Consider the following 17,152-nt stretch of genomic DNA (forward strand, 5'->3'; position numbering starts at 1 on the left):
CTCCCCGCCCCCACTTCTTTCTCTTGTTTATTGCATTTATAGCCCACCTCCTCCTCCAATGAGCGCGAACTGCTGCGCCTGGTTCTGCTCCTTCTCATTTTATCCTCACAGCAACCCTGTGAGGTAGGTTAGGCTGAGAGAGGCAGTGAGTGGCTCGAGGTCACGCAGCAGGCTTCATGGCTGAGTGAGGGATTCGAACTCTGGTTTCCCTCCTCCAAAGTCATAGTCGCAAAACTCTTCACCGTTCTATTGGCTCTCATTTTCTTCCATTCGGGACCATGTGCCCCACTTTACAGAGACAGTCCTGTGTTTGAAGGGCAGCCGGGTCCAGACCCGGTTTTAAAGTTCAAGCGGACTTCCTCCCCGTTTTCTCCTGACGTTCCGTTTATTTATTGCACATTTTCATCCTGGTTTGTCTGCTGCGGGGGCTAGACCATGTTGCCTAAAGCAGTTCTTATACAACATCGTTTTCTTTAATGCAAACAGTGATGTATTTATTTTAATTTTTGCGATGGACTGGGTTTGTTGTGCAATAGGCACCCGGTCAGCTATAATTAGGCAACCTGAATTTTCAGGTATATATAAATGTTACTATTTTCAAGCGAGATTCAGTCTTGAAAGTGTGCATATTGTGAAGTTTCATTCAGCTATTGCAAATGGCTTGTTGGCAACATGTCTTATCAAAAATTTCCCAGAAAATGTAAATTTGGATTAAAGGGGTGGGTGGGAGCTGGGTGCAATACAGTCTGTCATTTTCACCCCAAGGACTTTGTGTAGTTGTTGCAAAGAAAAAAAATGTATGCATGAGGATGAGCACCCATCCCACTATACTCACTTGCATGGGAGCGCCCCTCTCCCTCAAAAAGAACCTCTAAAAAGGAGAGTCTTGAAGTTGCCCATCACCAGGGATCACCTGGGCAGCAGAATGGTGAGATCCTGGGTGTTCAAATGACTAGTATTATTACTTCAAAATTTGCATGTATTAAAAAATTGGCATATGAACAGCATTTTTATCCCCCTTCAGCAAAAAAGTGGGGGCTCCCAGAGCAACTTATTCTTAAGAATACAGTAATAAGAAAGTCCCACTCAAACTTACAGTTTGAAAGACACAGAAGAAAAGGGAAAGGGAGTGGGAGGGAGGAGGAAAAAGAAAACCCCAGGCACCAGTTCTTAGTTACAAATATGCTCTTAGCTCTTCATGCAGATCGTTATCCTTTTGGGAGGCAGGTGGTGATGCATTTTCTTTCTTTTAGCAGTGCTCAGGTGTGACCTATCTTTCTTTGATTGCTTCACACATCCTCCTCCTTTTTAACTTGCCACTCTGGGTTGGGGACAAATGCGTGATTGTCATGCGGGCAATGCCAGGTGTATGCAGTCATCATACATTGCAGGTTTGTTTGCTCAAGGGAAATATGACTTAATATGCTCTTAAGCCTATACCTTGAATGATCCAACCGCTTATGCATGTGACAAGCACTTGATTGCAAATGTGCAAAGACTAAAGTAGCACATGTGACATTACATGTGTGACTACAATTAACGGGTCTAATTTTTTTAGAAGTTAAAGAATAGCTGTGGAATGAGAAGTGATCAGGAGTAGGACTAAAAAGCACAGGGAGCAATGTTTAACCCTATCCCCTGCAGTCACAGTCCTGATGAAAATCACCCTCTTAAGCTGCTCTTAAACCTTAGTATGCCTCTGAATACCAGGGAGGCATTATGCCTTTGAATACTAGTTGCTGGGAAATCACAAGTGGCGAGAACACTGTGGCACTCAGGTCCTGCTTGTGGACTTCCCAGAGGCATCTCATTGGTCTCTGTGAGAACGGGATGCTAGACCAGATGGGCTCCTTTGGCCTGAGCTTCCACCATATATGTACAGGTTACTAGTGGGGGAGCTGGGATTGGACTAGTTCTCACAGCCAAATCAGAAGGGATGCAGAACCAAGCCAGTGTGCTGTACTGGTTAGAGTGCTGGAGTAGGAGCCAGGAGACCAGGGTTCAAATCCCCACTCAGCCAGTGAAGCCCACTGGGTAACTTTAGTATATGTGCTGCCGAAGCGAGCGCTGGGTAACTTTAGGCCAGTGGGTAACTTTAGGTCCACTGGGTAACTTCAGGCCAGTCACTGTCTCTCATCCTAACCTACCTCACAGGGTTGTTGCGAGGGTAACAAGGGGAGAAAGAGAGAGAGAGAGAGAGATAGAGAGAGAGAGAGAGAGAGGGAAGTGTAGAGAAAAGATGGGATGTGAATGTAAGAGTAGAGAATAAATGAATAAGTATTACTGCAGCTAAGGATAAGGTTAAACCACAGAGCCTAGGACTTGCTGATCAGAAGGTCGGCAGTTCGAATCCCCATGACGGGGTGAGCTCCCGTTGCTCGGTCCCTGCTCCTGCCAACCTAGCAGTTCTAAAGCATGTCAGAGTGCAAGTAGATAAATAGGTATTGCTCCGGCAGGAGGGTAAACGGCGTTCCCGTGTGCTGCTCTGGTTCACCAGAAGCGGCTTAGTCATGCTGGCCACATGATCCGGAAGCTGTACGCCAGCTCCCTCGGCCAATAAAGCGAGATGAGCGCCGCAACCCCAGAGTCAGTCACGACTGGACCTAATGGTCAGGGGTCCCTTTACCTTTTATTACTGCAGCTGTAAGGGGTAGGGGAAAATTTGGACGCCAGGTTAACCCCCATAAGTTTTGCCTCTGTAGCTGTGCCCCTTTTACGACTATGCAACAGAATTGAAACATTGACCAAGGCAGACATTTTGGTTTCAGTGGCAAATCACCTTCTTATCCTTTCTGCCCCCTCTACCCTCCTTGTTTAACATTCACCTCGAATAGGAGTTCTGGTGGAGTGAAAAGATTGCACACTATTTTGTGACGATTTTGATTGAACATAATAAAGAGATTTTGGATTTCCCCCCCAAAAATAAAACTTTCAAATTATTATAATGATGTAATGTATGGGTCATCTTATACTCGAAGGTCTGAAGGAAACATAGATAATAAACAAGTAAATGCAAACAAATATTATGTACACACAGAGAGACACACTGATCATAGGAGTGATCACATGAAATGTCCTTCCAAGTACACATTTCCCAGCATAAAATGGGGTTGGAGTGTTTTTGTTGGAGTTTCTGTTTTGTTGTTATATCTTCATTTTAGATCTTGTGATTTATGTGGAAATTGTTCAGTTTGGTTGTGTATTTGTTGATGTTTTATTTATTGTTTATGACTATTTTGTTATGTTGCAGTTACGCATTTTTTTATGTTGTAAGCCTATTTGAGCTCAGTTTGAACTCTGTGTTAGCCAACCTCCCTTGCAGGAGTTGTTCAGGTTGTTGTAACGATAAAATAGGGATAGGGAGGGGAACCATGTATGCTATCTGGAGCTTCTTGGAGGAAAGGTGGGATAATCAACCCATCCATCCATCAATGCAGGTGGTTCCAGATTCCAGGTAGGACTGGTAGGACCCATGTTCTGACTAAGCATAAGGCAGCTGCCTATGTTCTTATGTACCATTCCCCTTGACTTTGGGTAGCACTTGCTAATCTGTTTCAGGCAGCAAAATGACTTGGACTTTCACCTGTTACAAATTACAACAGAACCATGAACCTGAAAATTAAAATACATCTCTAGTCTTCCTAAGTGTGCTTACTTGAAAATCCATCTCATCAAAACCACAACTGGAGCAAAAAATGTTCAGGGTGGGAGTTTCCATCTGAAATACACAGTTATGTCTCTTCATCCTGAAATCTGATGTTGAAATAGCTGGGGGAGTACGAACATAGTTATCGTGCCTTTGGGATAGATATGTGATGGGAAATACCAGAACAAACCAAGCAGCAAAGCTTCCATTCAGAAAGGGCATTCCTGAATGAAAAGCTTTGCTCGCGGAATGCATTCCTAAGCGCTTCCTCTCAAATCTATTCTGAGACAGGGAGGCAAGAGAAGGCTTCGTGCCTAATGATAAAAGGAGGAGGGTGGACTTGGTCTGAAGGCACCTGGTCTGGTCAAGATCTGGATGGGAGACTGCACATGAACTCTATATATGCTGCTATGGGTTTTTTTCCAAGTTATATAGAAAAGTAAAGATAGCTGTGTTGGCTCATAAGAAACAGGAAACAAACAAACAAACAAACAAACCATGTTAGGGTGATACTTTTATTAGGCCAGTCAAAATGCTATAAAACAATGTGCAAGCTTGGGAGTTCTCCAGAACTCCTACCTTTGTTTATAGTCTAATCTGATGAAGGATTGTGGGAAACGCAAAAGCTTGCAAGCTATTTTGTGACATATTTTGGCCAATTTTCATTGGCCTTATAAAGGTGCTGCCCTCATATGGATGTGAGTTTGTTTGAGTTTGTTGCTCTTAACTCTCCTTCTCCCTGCCACCCAACCTCTTGTGCATTTCTTTTTCTCATACATAACCTCTTTTTCTTCTCCTTCCCAGCCTCTAACCTTGCTCTCTCTCTTAATCACCACTACTTAAATTCTGTGTGGGGGTCAAGTGTGCTCTGCCTACCCCTAGCTTTTAGCTGCCCTGCCCTCTGTCCTGTCTTGCATTCCATCAGTCCCACTGCATTCAGGCGTAAGTACTTCTTGTTGTCAAAGGAGTTAAGATTCTGCAGTGAGGTTTGTTTGATTCTGCCTTCCTTGCTCCTTCGATGAAAGTGGAGCGTCACAGTTCAAATAGAAGATTCCAAAGTTGCGGGAGGCTAACAGCCCTGCTCCCAAGATTTTTCAGTATGCTTGGAGGGCTATGATAAGATGGAGCACCTGTGCCCTTCCAGATGTTGTTGCGCTCCAACTCCCATCAGCCCCACCAGCTTGGCTAGTGAGCACTTTGTGATGGATGTTGGGAGCTCAGCAAGGTCTGGAGAGTCACACACTCCCCATCCCTGGTTTAGTCCTCCCTCCCAGCTCAGTACTTGCAATGCATCAGTCAAAGTGTGCACAAAGTAAGCTTTCGTAGGATTGTAGAATTGTAGAGTTGGAAGGTAGCATGAGAGTCATCTAGTCCAACCCTCTGCAATGCAGGAATCCTTTGCTCAATGTGGGCTTCAAACCCACGACCATGAGACTAAGTGTCTCGTCCTGTACTGACTGTGCTATCCCAAGCTTTGCTTGACGTCTTTATCTGAACGAGGTGCCGTTTAAGCCCCAGCCTCTCTCACTTTCCTGTTGTTCATTACAGGGCTCATTTCATGATTTTCTTCTTGAGAAAATGTACTCTCCATGCACATAATGAATTTTCTCCACCTGGCAAGGACAATGTGCTCATTGTGTCGCTGCCTCACTTTTGATTGCACTATAAATCAATAGTGTTATCTGCAACTCAGAAAGGTTGTAGCACAACCAAACGAGCAGCAAATTATCTTGAGTAACCTTCCAATAAAGTCACACGAGTGAATAAAAGCCCATTCTGACCATTGTCAGCTTGCTGTAAATACACCTTGGGGAGTAAAGCACAGGTCCCCTTGAACTGAGAAATCAAATAAATGTTTGGAGGTGATGCCAAATGGAGCCATTTGTCTTTCAAGGAGCATGTTGAGATGATACAGATTGGGGCAACAGTTTACGGAAGCTGCCATTTGGCAGGCACCACTATTATGCTGACTGATGTGCGGCTGGTGCAGTTGAATAAACTGGCTTGTTTCAGATTGTTCACCTTGAGCAACTGCAGATTGTTACACCTGTGCAACCTTTTAAGGCTTTGATTAATGCTATGCAAACCATAACTTTTAGCACTAGTTACAGTTGCAGCTTGTTCTCTTTTGCTTGCCAAAGGTCAGCTCCTTTGAACCTGTGAGGTGGAAGCACTGAGTGGCTCAGAGGTGGAGCTAGTGAAGTTACATACATGCCTGTTCACCCGCTTCCAGTTGCAGGACATGCACCTTTACGATACAATAATCTTTATTGTCATTGTCCCATACAGAACAACGAAATTGAAAATCTACATCAGATTTACATACATTACAGGTGTGCTACTCCAGTGGGTGCTCCCAGGAGCTGGTCTCCTGGTCACAGGTAACGGGAACTTACACATAGGCACCTAGGGCTTCTCTAATCTCCAGTAACTCAACCACTGAGGGAGATCATTTGCATATTCCAGCCAATGTATGTTTTGTATGCAAAACAGAGGCACGAGAAATAGAACTTTCCAGTTTCCAGTGTTGCATAGGACAACAGCTTGGAGATCTGTTCAGTGTCTCATTGTTCCATCTAACAATATGGAAAGTGAAGAGGCTACATCCGGTGGCCTAGGCTGGTTAAACATGCTACACCTATAAAATCAACACTATTTCCAAATATTTAAACTACACCAGTTAAGTCTCTTAATGTTCCACTGTCATTATGGGTTCTGAGTAGCGTTTTGTATCCATGCAAATGGTGTAGGAATGAAGTCCCTTGTGAGGAACCTTCAGAGGAGTGTGTTTGTCACATGCTGGTGTTGGATGAGGCAGGGGGCAAAAGTAGACAGAGGAATGGATGTAGTTCTTAATTTCTAGTGTAGGCTACATTCCAGTCACTAAAGTCCAAGTGATCAACATTTCACATCTGCACCCCTCTCCTTCCACCTTTCGTCCATTAAACAAGAGGGGATGTGCTGGAACATTTTATTGCAGGTCCCACCTGTTGTAACCTAATAAGAAGTCTTGACAGCTTGGAAGTAACAAATTGCTTCTTCTTCTTTTTCTTCTTTTGCATTGCTTCCACCTTGAAGCTGGATAACTGAAACAATAAAAGCTTTCAGGGGAGCATTTCTGAAGGGTGAGATTATTTCTTGATATTGACAGAGTCAGGCCTTGACCCTCGGGGTGAAAAAACACAGGTGGGAGAGCTGCTGTTTTGTGATAAACCACACAGCTCTCTTTGTTTTCCAGTGAGTGTGTGCCAGCTCAGCAATTCCTTCTACACTGAGCTGGAGTTTTAAGGCGTTTGAAGCACACCTCATTCACTTTGGCCAATAATGGACGTTTTCACCTTTGGTTGGAGGTGATGTGCACGACTGGTTTTTCACAATTTGGCCTGTCTTGGGTAGGATGCAATAGATTAAATAAGAAGTTTTTTTAACCTCTGCTCAGAACTTTTGCTTCAATATGGGGAGTGGGTGATGCTAAAGCAGAGTTAACCTGTAGCCCTTCACATCTCAGAAGTGGAGAGAAATTAATGAGGGAGAGTATGAAACTCAAGAGCTACCAGCTACTATTTTTTAAGTACATTGACATCACCCCCTTCCACTAATTCCCCCCTCCGGCAATTAGAATCACGTGAGGCAAATTAGAGGAGATGGATTTACAATTTAATATTGCGACAGGTGGTGGCACCTGTTCGCCGATAAACCTTGGCTTAACACCACCAACGAAACTTCCATCTTATTTAACTACCTTATCTGTGGTGATGCACAGGTATGCCTTTATAAAGGCTAGATTCAATGTTTTCCCATCAAACGTGTTGGGTAACAGACTCTCCAACGGACAGATCTCACTTCTCTGTGACTGTAAAAGTGGATCTATAGAATCGTTATATCATATAATCTTCTGTTGTCCATTATATTCGGCTTCACGGTCCAAGTTTCTGGCCCCATATTTATCGAGAATTTCTGACAGACCTCAGGAAGCCCAAATAATATACTTATTAAACGACGAAGATACAAGTAGATCCCTTGCAGTCGCTAGATACCTGATTAATGTTTTATTTCAAAAGAGGAGAAATGGATCACTGTATGACTCTGACAGAGCTAAACTTAAGAACCATCAATAAGTGCCAGAACTAAGACGCATACCCCCCAAAATCTGATGGATTTGAATTGCGGTTTACATAGAGGGAGCTTATTGTGTATAGTGTTTACTTAACTGAAGTAAAATTGGTTTTATATGGGTGTTTTAACTTGGAACTGTTTAAATTGTATTGTTTATGGATAAATTTTGATGTATTGTTTTCGATATGGGCCAATGGCCGCAATAAATCTATAGAATAGAATAGAATCACATGAGGAGGAAGGAGGAGCAGTACTTGCTGGGTCCCTCCCTTGCCATCCCATTTTCTGTGGCCCCCACCCCCCTGCTGCCCATTCACTGGAGCCGAAGGACTGAAGAAAGATGCCTGCTCTGTGTGAATAGGCCACACTTCCACCTTATATTTAAATCACTATTATACCACTTTAAGAGTAATGGGGCTGTAGTTCAAGGATGTTGAAAGCTGTTAGGAGACCTCATATTCCCCTCACAGAGATCCAAATTCCTAGAGGGAGGGAGGACTGTTTGTTAAACCAAACTGTAGATCTCTGAGGGTAATTGGCAGGGTGTATCTCTAATACCGCTCAACATCCTTAACAAACTACAGTTCCCAGGATGCTTTATGGGAAACCATGGCAGTTAAAGTGGTGCAAGAGTGCTTTAAATATATAGGGTGCAGATGTGACCATAGACTTCCTGCATGATTTAGAATCTTGAACATTCTGTGAAATGTAGGTCTAACAACTCTCAGGACCATAACCAACCAATGTTCCCAGGATGCCCTGGGGGAAGCATGATCATTCCGGGGTCTAAATCATACACGGGACCTACAAAAAGAGCCAGGCTTCCTATCTCAGACGTTTAGGCCCAGCATATGGACAGATCCATCAGGGGATGTGTTCTTGCTCTCTCCATGCTATTTCCAATGCATCAAGAGAAATGACTGAAGGGAGCTGCTATGTTGCTGATGCAATGTAAGAACAGTGGAGCAGCCCCTGCTCTCTGCAGCTAGTCACTTTCCTCCGCTTGAGTTTTGCTTCCACCCTCGAAAAGCTGTGTGTGATTCATAGCCTGTCCTATATCACGTACATGACATTACTGGCCTTGAGTGTGTTGGATGACGCTGTCTCAAATTCAACGGCCAGTCCAGGCATCTTCTGCAAATAGGGCTACATCCAATGCTGAAGTTCCACTGGCACAAAAGACACCTGTGTGTGCTGGAACGCCTCTTCCTCTCCTGTCCTCTTCAACTTCCCACATTCTTTCAAAGTCAACTCTGGAGAGTTAGGGAGCTGGAGGGAGAGGAAACAGAAGTCCCATTGCACAAGTGGAATTCTGTTCATTGTTGGATGCAACTGACAAAACTGAGGGGGCACCATTTTGTTCTTTGCCTCAAGCAGCACAATACTCTATTCAGGGCACCCAACTAAATGACAGTTTGTCATGCTATTGATTGGCAGTTGTGTACTAAACTGAGAGGGCAAAAGCCCAACACAGTAGAGGCCTTGATTTTTTACTTTTAACGTACCTTTCTCTCCTCTCTTTTTTCTTTCTTTCTTTCTTTCTTTCTTTCTTTCTTTCTTTCTTTCTTTCTTTCTTTCTTCAGGCTCATAGCACAACACCTACCCATAACAACCACATGTCCTGCACAAGATAGGTTAGGTTTTCTGGTTGTATGCACCACTTCCGTGAAGTGATTTACATGAAGTTTGAAAGCAAAGAATAAGAATTCATAGGGGTCATCCACATTACCACACACACACACACACACACACACACCGGTGCTTTAAAGCACCATCTCCATGTGTGGTTTTGGAGAGGGTTTTTGCCCTGGTGCTTTCCCAGTGAAAACCCACTCTTTGCCTCTGAATTGGAACAAATGACAATTCACCATTTGCTAACAAAACAGATTGCCGTTTTCTCAGATTAAGGATTTTGTAGGGAAAGCAGCAGGGCAGGGGAAGCACTCAGACACGGCGCTTTAAAGTTCAGACCTGTGCCTAGAAATTCAGCACGAAAGGAAACCTGGATGAGCCCATAGTCAGGGGGAAAGCATCCAGTCATTTGTGTTCTCCAAATGCCCAGGAAACCAAAAACAACTTTGCAGTGGTGACTGGTGCGCATTGGAACTGGTAGGATGGGAAGCTGACAGTGGGTTGAGCTAGAGCCAAAGCTAGCTAATTCAAGTTTCGTCCCCTTTCTCCTCCCTGAGGAGTTCTACAGTGACAGTACCTAGAACAAGGAGGAGGAAGTTGACAGGCCGTTCCACCCCACCCTACCCCTGGGCTTGCTGTTGATGGGGCAATGCTCTATTTTGCCTACTGGGACAGCCTCCAATTGCATCTTTGCTTGGCACTGAAACAATGACAAAGTTGGCACCAGGTGGGCCTCCGCAGGGAGCGCATTCCATAGATAGGGAGCTGCTACAGAAAAGACCCCTTTTCTTCATCACCACCTTCTGGACTTCCCTTCTTACCATATACATAGGGTCTGGGTAGCTTATATAGGGATTGTAACAAATAAGGACGTATTTGCCAATATGTGGTAAGAAGGTAATGGAATTAATAAATATTGGGGAGAGGGAGGAAAAATAATGGTATTGTAAGAACGGTAGCAAATGCGACCTACAGATGTATTTGATTTGAGTGCTTCTAAGGCATGAGAAGTAGCAGCCCAGGGACTTGGCTCATGGTTGCTAAAACTGGGGAAAGTGCTAGCCAGTTCCCACAACTGATCCGTGGCTAAGGAGGATCTAGGACCTTATGTTCATGAACAAAATTACCAGTTGTAAATAACATGGGAGAGGTAAATTTGAATGATTAATAACTTTCAAAAGAAACTAAACACTTACTCTGTTTTCCATTGGAATCAGAACAAAACTGATTAAATGATTTCTGTGGATATATTAAGCATGAATTGATTTTGCTGCAGTGTCATATATTGATATTATTAATATTTTTTAAAAAAATAAAAACACACAGTGCCCAGGACCAGTCAAGTTGAGCCAAAAAACCTGAGTCAGAAAATCTGAAAAGTGCCTTTTCCTGGCAATGAAAATGTAATAATAATTCTTTGCTACCTTTTCATTATTCCCAGAATCACCCGCTGCACCCTACCTAATGGTAGGGCTGGCCTTACATATGTAGGGGAACACTGTTGTTGTCGTTATATAATGAATTAGTAATTATTATCATTTTACTCCTGCAAGTGCCATAAAGTTTCAGAATCTGTTTCTGCATCAGTTTTTGCTCAGTCCCTGCTGGGAACAACTTGATGTTTCAGTGCAGAATGGATTGTACTATGTTTTCAAGTAATTCCATTGTTTCACCATTCGTACTGCTATACACTCATGGCAAGCCAATCTGTCAAGTCACCCAAGGACATGGGGAGGTAAAATAGGAGCTACTTAGCAGCATGCAGGATCAAAATGTATCTCAGCATGGCAGGCAAGATTAAAAATGTCTTCTCTTTTGAAAACCAATTATTTATTAACTGCTAGAATGGGCTTTAGAACAAAGTGGTATGCATTGGTTTAGAGGTCTGTTTAAAGAGAGATGTTAGGTTGGCCACTGGACTGAACATCTTATATAGCTGCTCTGTATTTACTTTTATAGAAATATTTATATGCCACTTAATTAAAATAACCTCCTTAAGTCAACTACATAAACTAATATAAAATGTATTCTTAAAAAAAGCAATTGCAAATGAACTTCAAAATGTTAGATATATTAAAATTATCAAAATATAGATCGGATCAACAGTTTTAAAAACAAATGCGATATACAAAACATTGTTATAGGTTGGAGGGCTGTCCTAAACAAAACAGTTTTTGACAGGTGTCAAAAGCAGGTACCCATGTGGTGCCTGCTTAATTGTTGTTGTTTAGTCGTTCAGTCGTGTCCGACTCTTCATGACCCCATGGACCAGAGCACGCTAGGCACTCCTGTCTTCCACTGCCTCCCGCAGTTTGGTCAGACCCATGTTGGTAGCTTTGAGAACACTGTCCAACCATCTCATCCTCTGTCGTCCCCTTCTCCTTGTGCCCTCCTTCTTTCCCAGCATCAGGGTCTTTTCCAGGGAGTCTTCTCTTCTCATGAGGTGGCCAAAGTACTGGAGCCTCAGCTTCACGATCTGTCCTTCCAGTGAGCACTCAGGACTGATTTCCTTAAGAATGGAGAGGTTTGATCTTCTTGCAGTCCATGGGACTCTCAAGAGTCTCCTCCAGCACCATAATTCAAAAGAATCAATTCTTCGGCGATCAGCCTTCTTTATGGTCCAGCTCTCACTTCCATACATCACTACTGGGAAAACCATGGCTTTAACTATACGGCCTGCTTAATATCAATAGGCAAAGAGTTCCAAAGTTGGTGCGGGCTGAGAGGTGCATCCAGCTTAAAGTGCATCCGAACTGCAGGTTCCAGACCTCTCTGCCTGCTGTCTGTACTAATATGGAAGGAAATGGGACAAAGCAAGTACCTTGGTGGAGCAGATGCCTCCTTTACCCAAGCAGGAATGACTCTGCTGCTCCCACTGTGACTGCTAGACAGAAATACAGTTGTATTTATGACATTGGCTGGGTGATTTTGCCCTGCAGGTGCTATTAAGTCAACAGCATGCGAACAGGAGATTGCAATGAAAACTTTTATGGCTTCTTTTTTCTTCTTTTTTTCTGAGGCCTCTGGAGGCTCAGAAGCATGTAGAACAAATATAGCACAGGAAATGCACAAAGTGTACAAAAGCCTCATCTTTATGGCTGAATGCACGATATGCACACCATACTGGCAAACAGCTTCAGACTCTGTTTGCTTTTGCCAGCTGGATACTGTGAGTTTAGCAGCACTGAAAAGAAGGGTCCAAAAGACTGGTTTCCTGAAACCCCAGCATTTTTTGGTCCGATGAGTTTTCTCGGAATTATGTATAGCCTGGGAGTCATTCTGGACTCACAGCTGTCCATGGAGGCACAGGTCAAATCTGTGTCCAGGGCAGCTGTTTACCTGCTCCATCTGGTACACAGGCTGAGACCTTATCTGCCTGCGGACTGCCTCACCAGAGTGGTGCATGCTCTGGTTATCTCCTGCTTGGACTACTGCAATGCTCTCTACATGGGGCTACCTTTGAAGGTGACCCAGAAACTACAACTAATCCAGAACGCGGCAGCTAGACTGGTGACTGGGAGCGGCCGCAGAGACCACATAACACCGGTCTTGAAAGACCTACATTGGCTCCCAGTACGTTTCCGAGCACAATTCAAAGTGTTGGTGCTGACCTTTAAAGCCCTAAACGGCCTTGGTCCAGTATATCTGAAGGAGCGTCTCCACCCCCATCGTTCTACCCAGACACTGAGGTCCAGCACCGAGGGCCTTCTGGCGGTTCCCTCACTGCGAGAAGCCAAGTTACAGGGAACCAGGCAGAGGGCCTTCTCGGTAGTGGCGCCTTCCCTGTGGAACACCCTCCCACCAGATGTCAAAGAGAACAACAGCTACCAGGCTTTTAGAAGACATCTGAAGGCAGCCCTGTTTAGGGAAGCTTTTAATGTTTGATGTATTTTAATATTCTTTTGGGAGCCGCCCAGAGTGGCTGGGGAAGCCCAGCCAGATGGGCGGGGTATAAATAATAAATTATTATTATTATTATTGAAATATACTCAGAGTCGCAAAGTGATTTCATGCTCTTTATTCAGCTCATAGTGGTGAGGAGGAATGAGTGAATGAATGTCCTCTCAAAGTATCTGCTTTATATACATTATTTACACAATGGGCTGCACATGATTGGCTAATTCCGGAATTCTACTGTAAGCCAATCAAGTTGTGGATTCACTTCTATCTGGAGCATGATTGGGTGGTTCCTGCCAACCAATCATACTGCTGCATTGTTCTAGGACCAATCAGACTGCTGCCTTTTGGATCCTATTGTTCTAGGACCAATCAGACTGCTGCAGTTTGGATCCTATTCAACTCAGTACATAACAATTATTATTATTATTATTATTATTATTATTATTATTATTATTATTATTGTAGAACCTTTTTTAGCACACATAGTTCAGACCTTTAATGGAGCCGGTTGCTATCTAAATAAATAAATAGTGACAATTTAAAATAATATTGTAAAGTATTGCAACTTGTTACAATTTTTAACTTAACTTATAGAGCTCTATATTTGAGGAAATTTACCCAGAAGTAATTCCCCTTTTGTCCAATGGCGCTTAGTCCTGGAAAAGTATGTTAACATGCATAGGGTGAAATCCTGTCCTCAGAAATAAGCCCATAGAATCAGGGATGAGTAAGAAATGTAAAGGTGAGTCTCCTTCATTTGCAGTTTCCCAAACGGCTATCGAAATTTTCATTGCCTTTTTTTCTTGCAACTTTCATTGCAAGTTTTCTCCAGCCAAGTAACGTTTACCAAAAAAATGCATGCACTAGGGTGAAGTGTGCATTAAAAAGCACATGTCAGTGGGTGTAACATACAAATGTGAATTATATCAAGGGAAATTGCTTTGCAAAATCCCACACGAAAATGTGTGTTTTAGGATAAATTGTCATTTATCCGAAAGTGTGGAGAAGTATGAATTTTGAATTGTGATCGTGCTTCAGTTTGCATATTGTTTTGGAAAGTGTGAATTGGGTATGTTCGCCTTCAGATGTGAACTGAACTGAATTTCTCTCTCCCCCCCCACCCATCCTGAATTGCAATACAACAAGGAGTCTTACAGCAGCTTGCAAATTGACATATGCTAGCATTGTGTCATAATCACCTTGTTATCCTTTAGACTACAAGGCTCTTCTTGGTAATCCTCATAGTGAGCAGATGCCCTTTCCTCCTTATTACAGTTAAGTTTGATCTGGCTGAAGCAAATGGGTCTTTCCTCTACAAAAACAAAACATTAAGGCAGTTTGTGTTGCCTGCCTACTCACTTGGTTTCTCCATGCAACTAAACTTAGGCTAAGATTATATCTCATTCTCATGCTGCTACAACAGAGAGATTGTTTGCAGTGAAACGCACACACAGTGTTGCTTGCTCGAGGCTCATGTGCTCAGGAGTAAGTAAACATCCTTGATATTCACATGCGATCACTGCATTTATCTAAAAAGGCATCTCATTGGGGTTGTTTTTTTTATTATTCCTCTCTTCTCAGGAGCAACTGAACCAAACTGACAGACTTCTCGGTTGAAGGAAGCAGATGCTTAATTCTCTCCTGCATCCAACAGCTGCCCTGTCTTCTCATTTGGGTGCCTGGGAAAGCTGACTCATTTACACTTACACCCGCACGTGGACAGAGTGAAAGGAGGAAAAACTCACTGGGAGCTGCAATTGTTTTGGTTGACACAGGCATGCCGTATAGAGGACCAGAGCCTGGAAGAACAGATCTGTGCTTTGAAACAGTATCCTGGATCCTGCAGGGGGTTCTTCCCCAAGGTATGCCAGAGTAAAGTGCTCCCTACTGCTCCCTGTACATTCTGACTCAATACATAAAAACTATATCCCTTCAGGCTCTCTATTCTGGTTTTTCATGAGCCCCTCACCACTGTAGCTCCTGCCTCCAAAGTGCCAATGCTTTGATTGCCCAGAGAACGCCAAGGGAAAGATGCTGGATCTCAGCTTCCTCACAGAAGAGGAGTATGGGAAGCTGATGAAGGTGCTGCAGAGGGATGCTGAGTTGAAGAAAAGGGATGGAGATCGTATCAGGTAAGAAGTCAGGGCTGTAGCAAAGTATTTACAAATTCTGAGAGGTTAAGTTTCTTGTAGTGATGATGGTGATGATGGTGGTGATGCAGGGGTCACCAGCATGGTGCACACAGGCACAGTGGCACCCTTAATATTTGCCCCTGGCACCCAAGAAGCCTCTGACCCCTCCCACTCACTTCCCCCTTGTTCATGAGTTGGTAAGGGTGGTTGCCTCCCCTGCACCTTGAAAAGTACTGCTCAAGTGATGCTCTTTCTCAATTTCCTCTTTTATTTCCATGTGCTTTATTGAGCTCACATTCCACTGGATTTGGCTTTAACCCAGATCCCCTGGAAAGATAAAGTGTGTGCGTGTGTGTGTGTGTGTGTGTGTGCATGCATGCACATGCTTTCTTCTGTTTTGGTGGGGATCTGATCTGGGAGAAGTGGGAGAGAAGTGACCAAAGCAGGTGGCACCTATGGTACCTGCTCAAAAATCTGTATGTGCCCCAAAACCTGAAGTTCAGTTGTTCTCCCTGTGACAGCAGGTTTGCTTTTTGAAATGTGAATGAAGCAGCATACAGCGCTGCGAGAAAAAGGGCAATTTCCCGTATTCGTGCTTGAGAAGCTGTCCATTTTTCTAAAAGAAACCCCCCAAACTACTACATTTATGCTTCCATCCTTTCCAAAGAGCTTGGGGTAGTGCATGTGTCTCCTACTTTTATTATCACAACAGTCCTATGAGGTAGGCGTAGCTAGCTGCTTGGGAGCCCAGGGCAGCGCAAATGCCCTGCACCTGGGGGTGGGGTAAGCTGCCCACAGGGCAGGGCAAGCTGGGGTAGATCACACAGTGCAGAACCTCCACAGAGTCTGCAAGCCCCACGTTGCCGTTTCAGGCAGCGCAGAGCCTGCAGGTGCCCAAGCCGCCGCGTCACTCCCCAGGAGAGACATGTGGCTCGGGCGCACTGCAGGCCAGGCCCCGTGATCACCATCCTCAGTGATGACACTCGGGGTGGCCCCCACCCCCCTTCCCACACCACCAGGTAGGGGGAGGCTTAGAGACAGGGGGCTAGGATTACTCAGCTTGAGTAGGAATTTTAATTCAGGACATCCCAGCCCTAGACCCCTTACTGTTGTTAGTATCTGTCTGTCTTAAAAGACAATGGAGTGCGCCTCCGGAGGTGAAGTCAAATCACTCCGTTAGCAGCATTGCAGTGACCTCCCCAGGGCACAAGCCCAGGCAGGGTATTTGGAGGTTCTGGGCTGCCCAGACAACAAGACCCCCATCCTGGTCTTGCTGATGTGGTCCAAAGGAAAGCAGAGCAATATGTTTGGCACCAGCTTGGTGTACAAGGTAGCATCCAACCGGCTTAGGGACTCTACTCTGGATTTGTGTAGGGTTTACTCCTTAACCTTTTCTTCTCCCGAAGATATCGTGCAAGGCGTTGAAGGGTCAGAGTTTTCCTTCTCCTAGATGGGCTACCTCCCAGGTTGACGAGCCCCATCTGTCCCTCAACCCATTATACCCCCACTAAATAATAGTTTGACCCAAGGCTTTCTTAAGCTGGAACTCAGTTCTAGCACCTCTCAGTGCAATTGCCATTATAAGAGAAGAAGGGAAGTTTTCATGGTGAGTTCCAGCACCTCTTTTCCTAGAAAAAATAGCACTAGTATGACCTAGCCCAAACCAGCTTTCAGTGACCTGTGTGGGAATAGTGATGATCTCTGCCCTTATGGCTGCCGCTTCATG

The 17,152-nt window shown here is 44.2% G+C and overlaps 1 protein-coding gene across 1 annotated transcript in view; it reads left to right on the top strand.

Annotated features, from left to right (window-relative positions):
- LOC310754217 (synaptotagmin-like protein 2) overlaps window positions 1–17,152 on the top strand; it is a 58,051-nt gene that overhangs the window by 495 nt on the left and 40,404 nt on the right. Inside the window, exon 2 of the mRNA XM_083595872.1 lies at window positions 14,876–15,426. Within this exon, the coding sequence (XP_083451998.1) occupies window positions 15,326–15,426 (101 nt within the window). The 5' untranslated portion in view covers window positions 14,876–15,325. The remainder of the gene's footprint in view (window positions 1–14,875; window positions 15,427–17,152) is intronic.

The sequence above is a fragment of the Podarcis filfolensis genome, assembly GCF_964270895.1.
Source record: "Podarcis filfolensis genome assembly, chromosome: Z".
Classification (NCBI taxonomy): Eukaryota; Metazoa; Chordata; class Lepidosauria; order Squamata; family Lacertidae; genus Podarcis; species Podarcis filfolensis.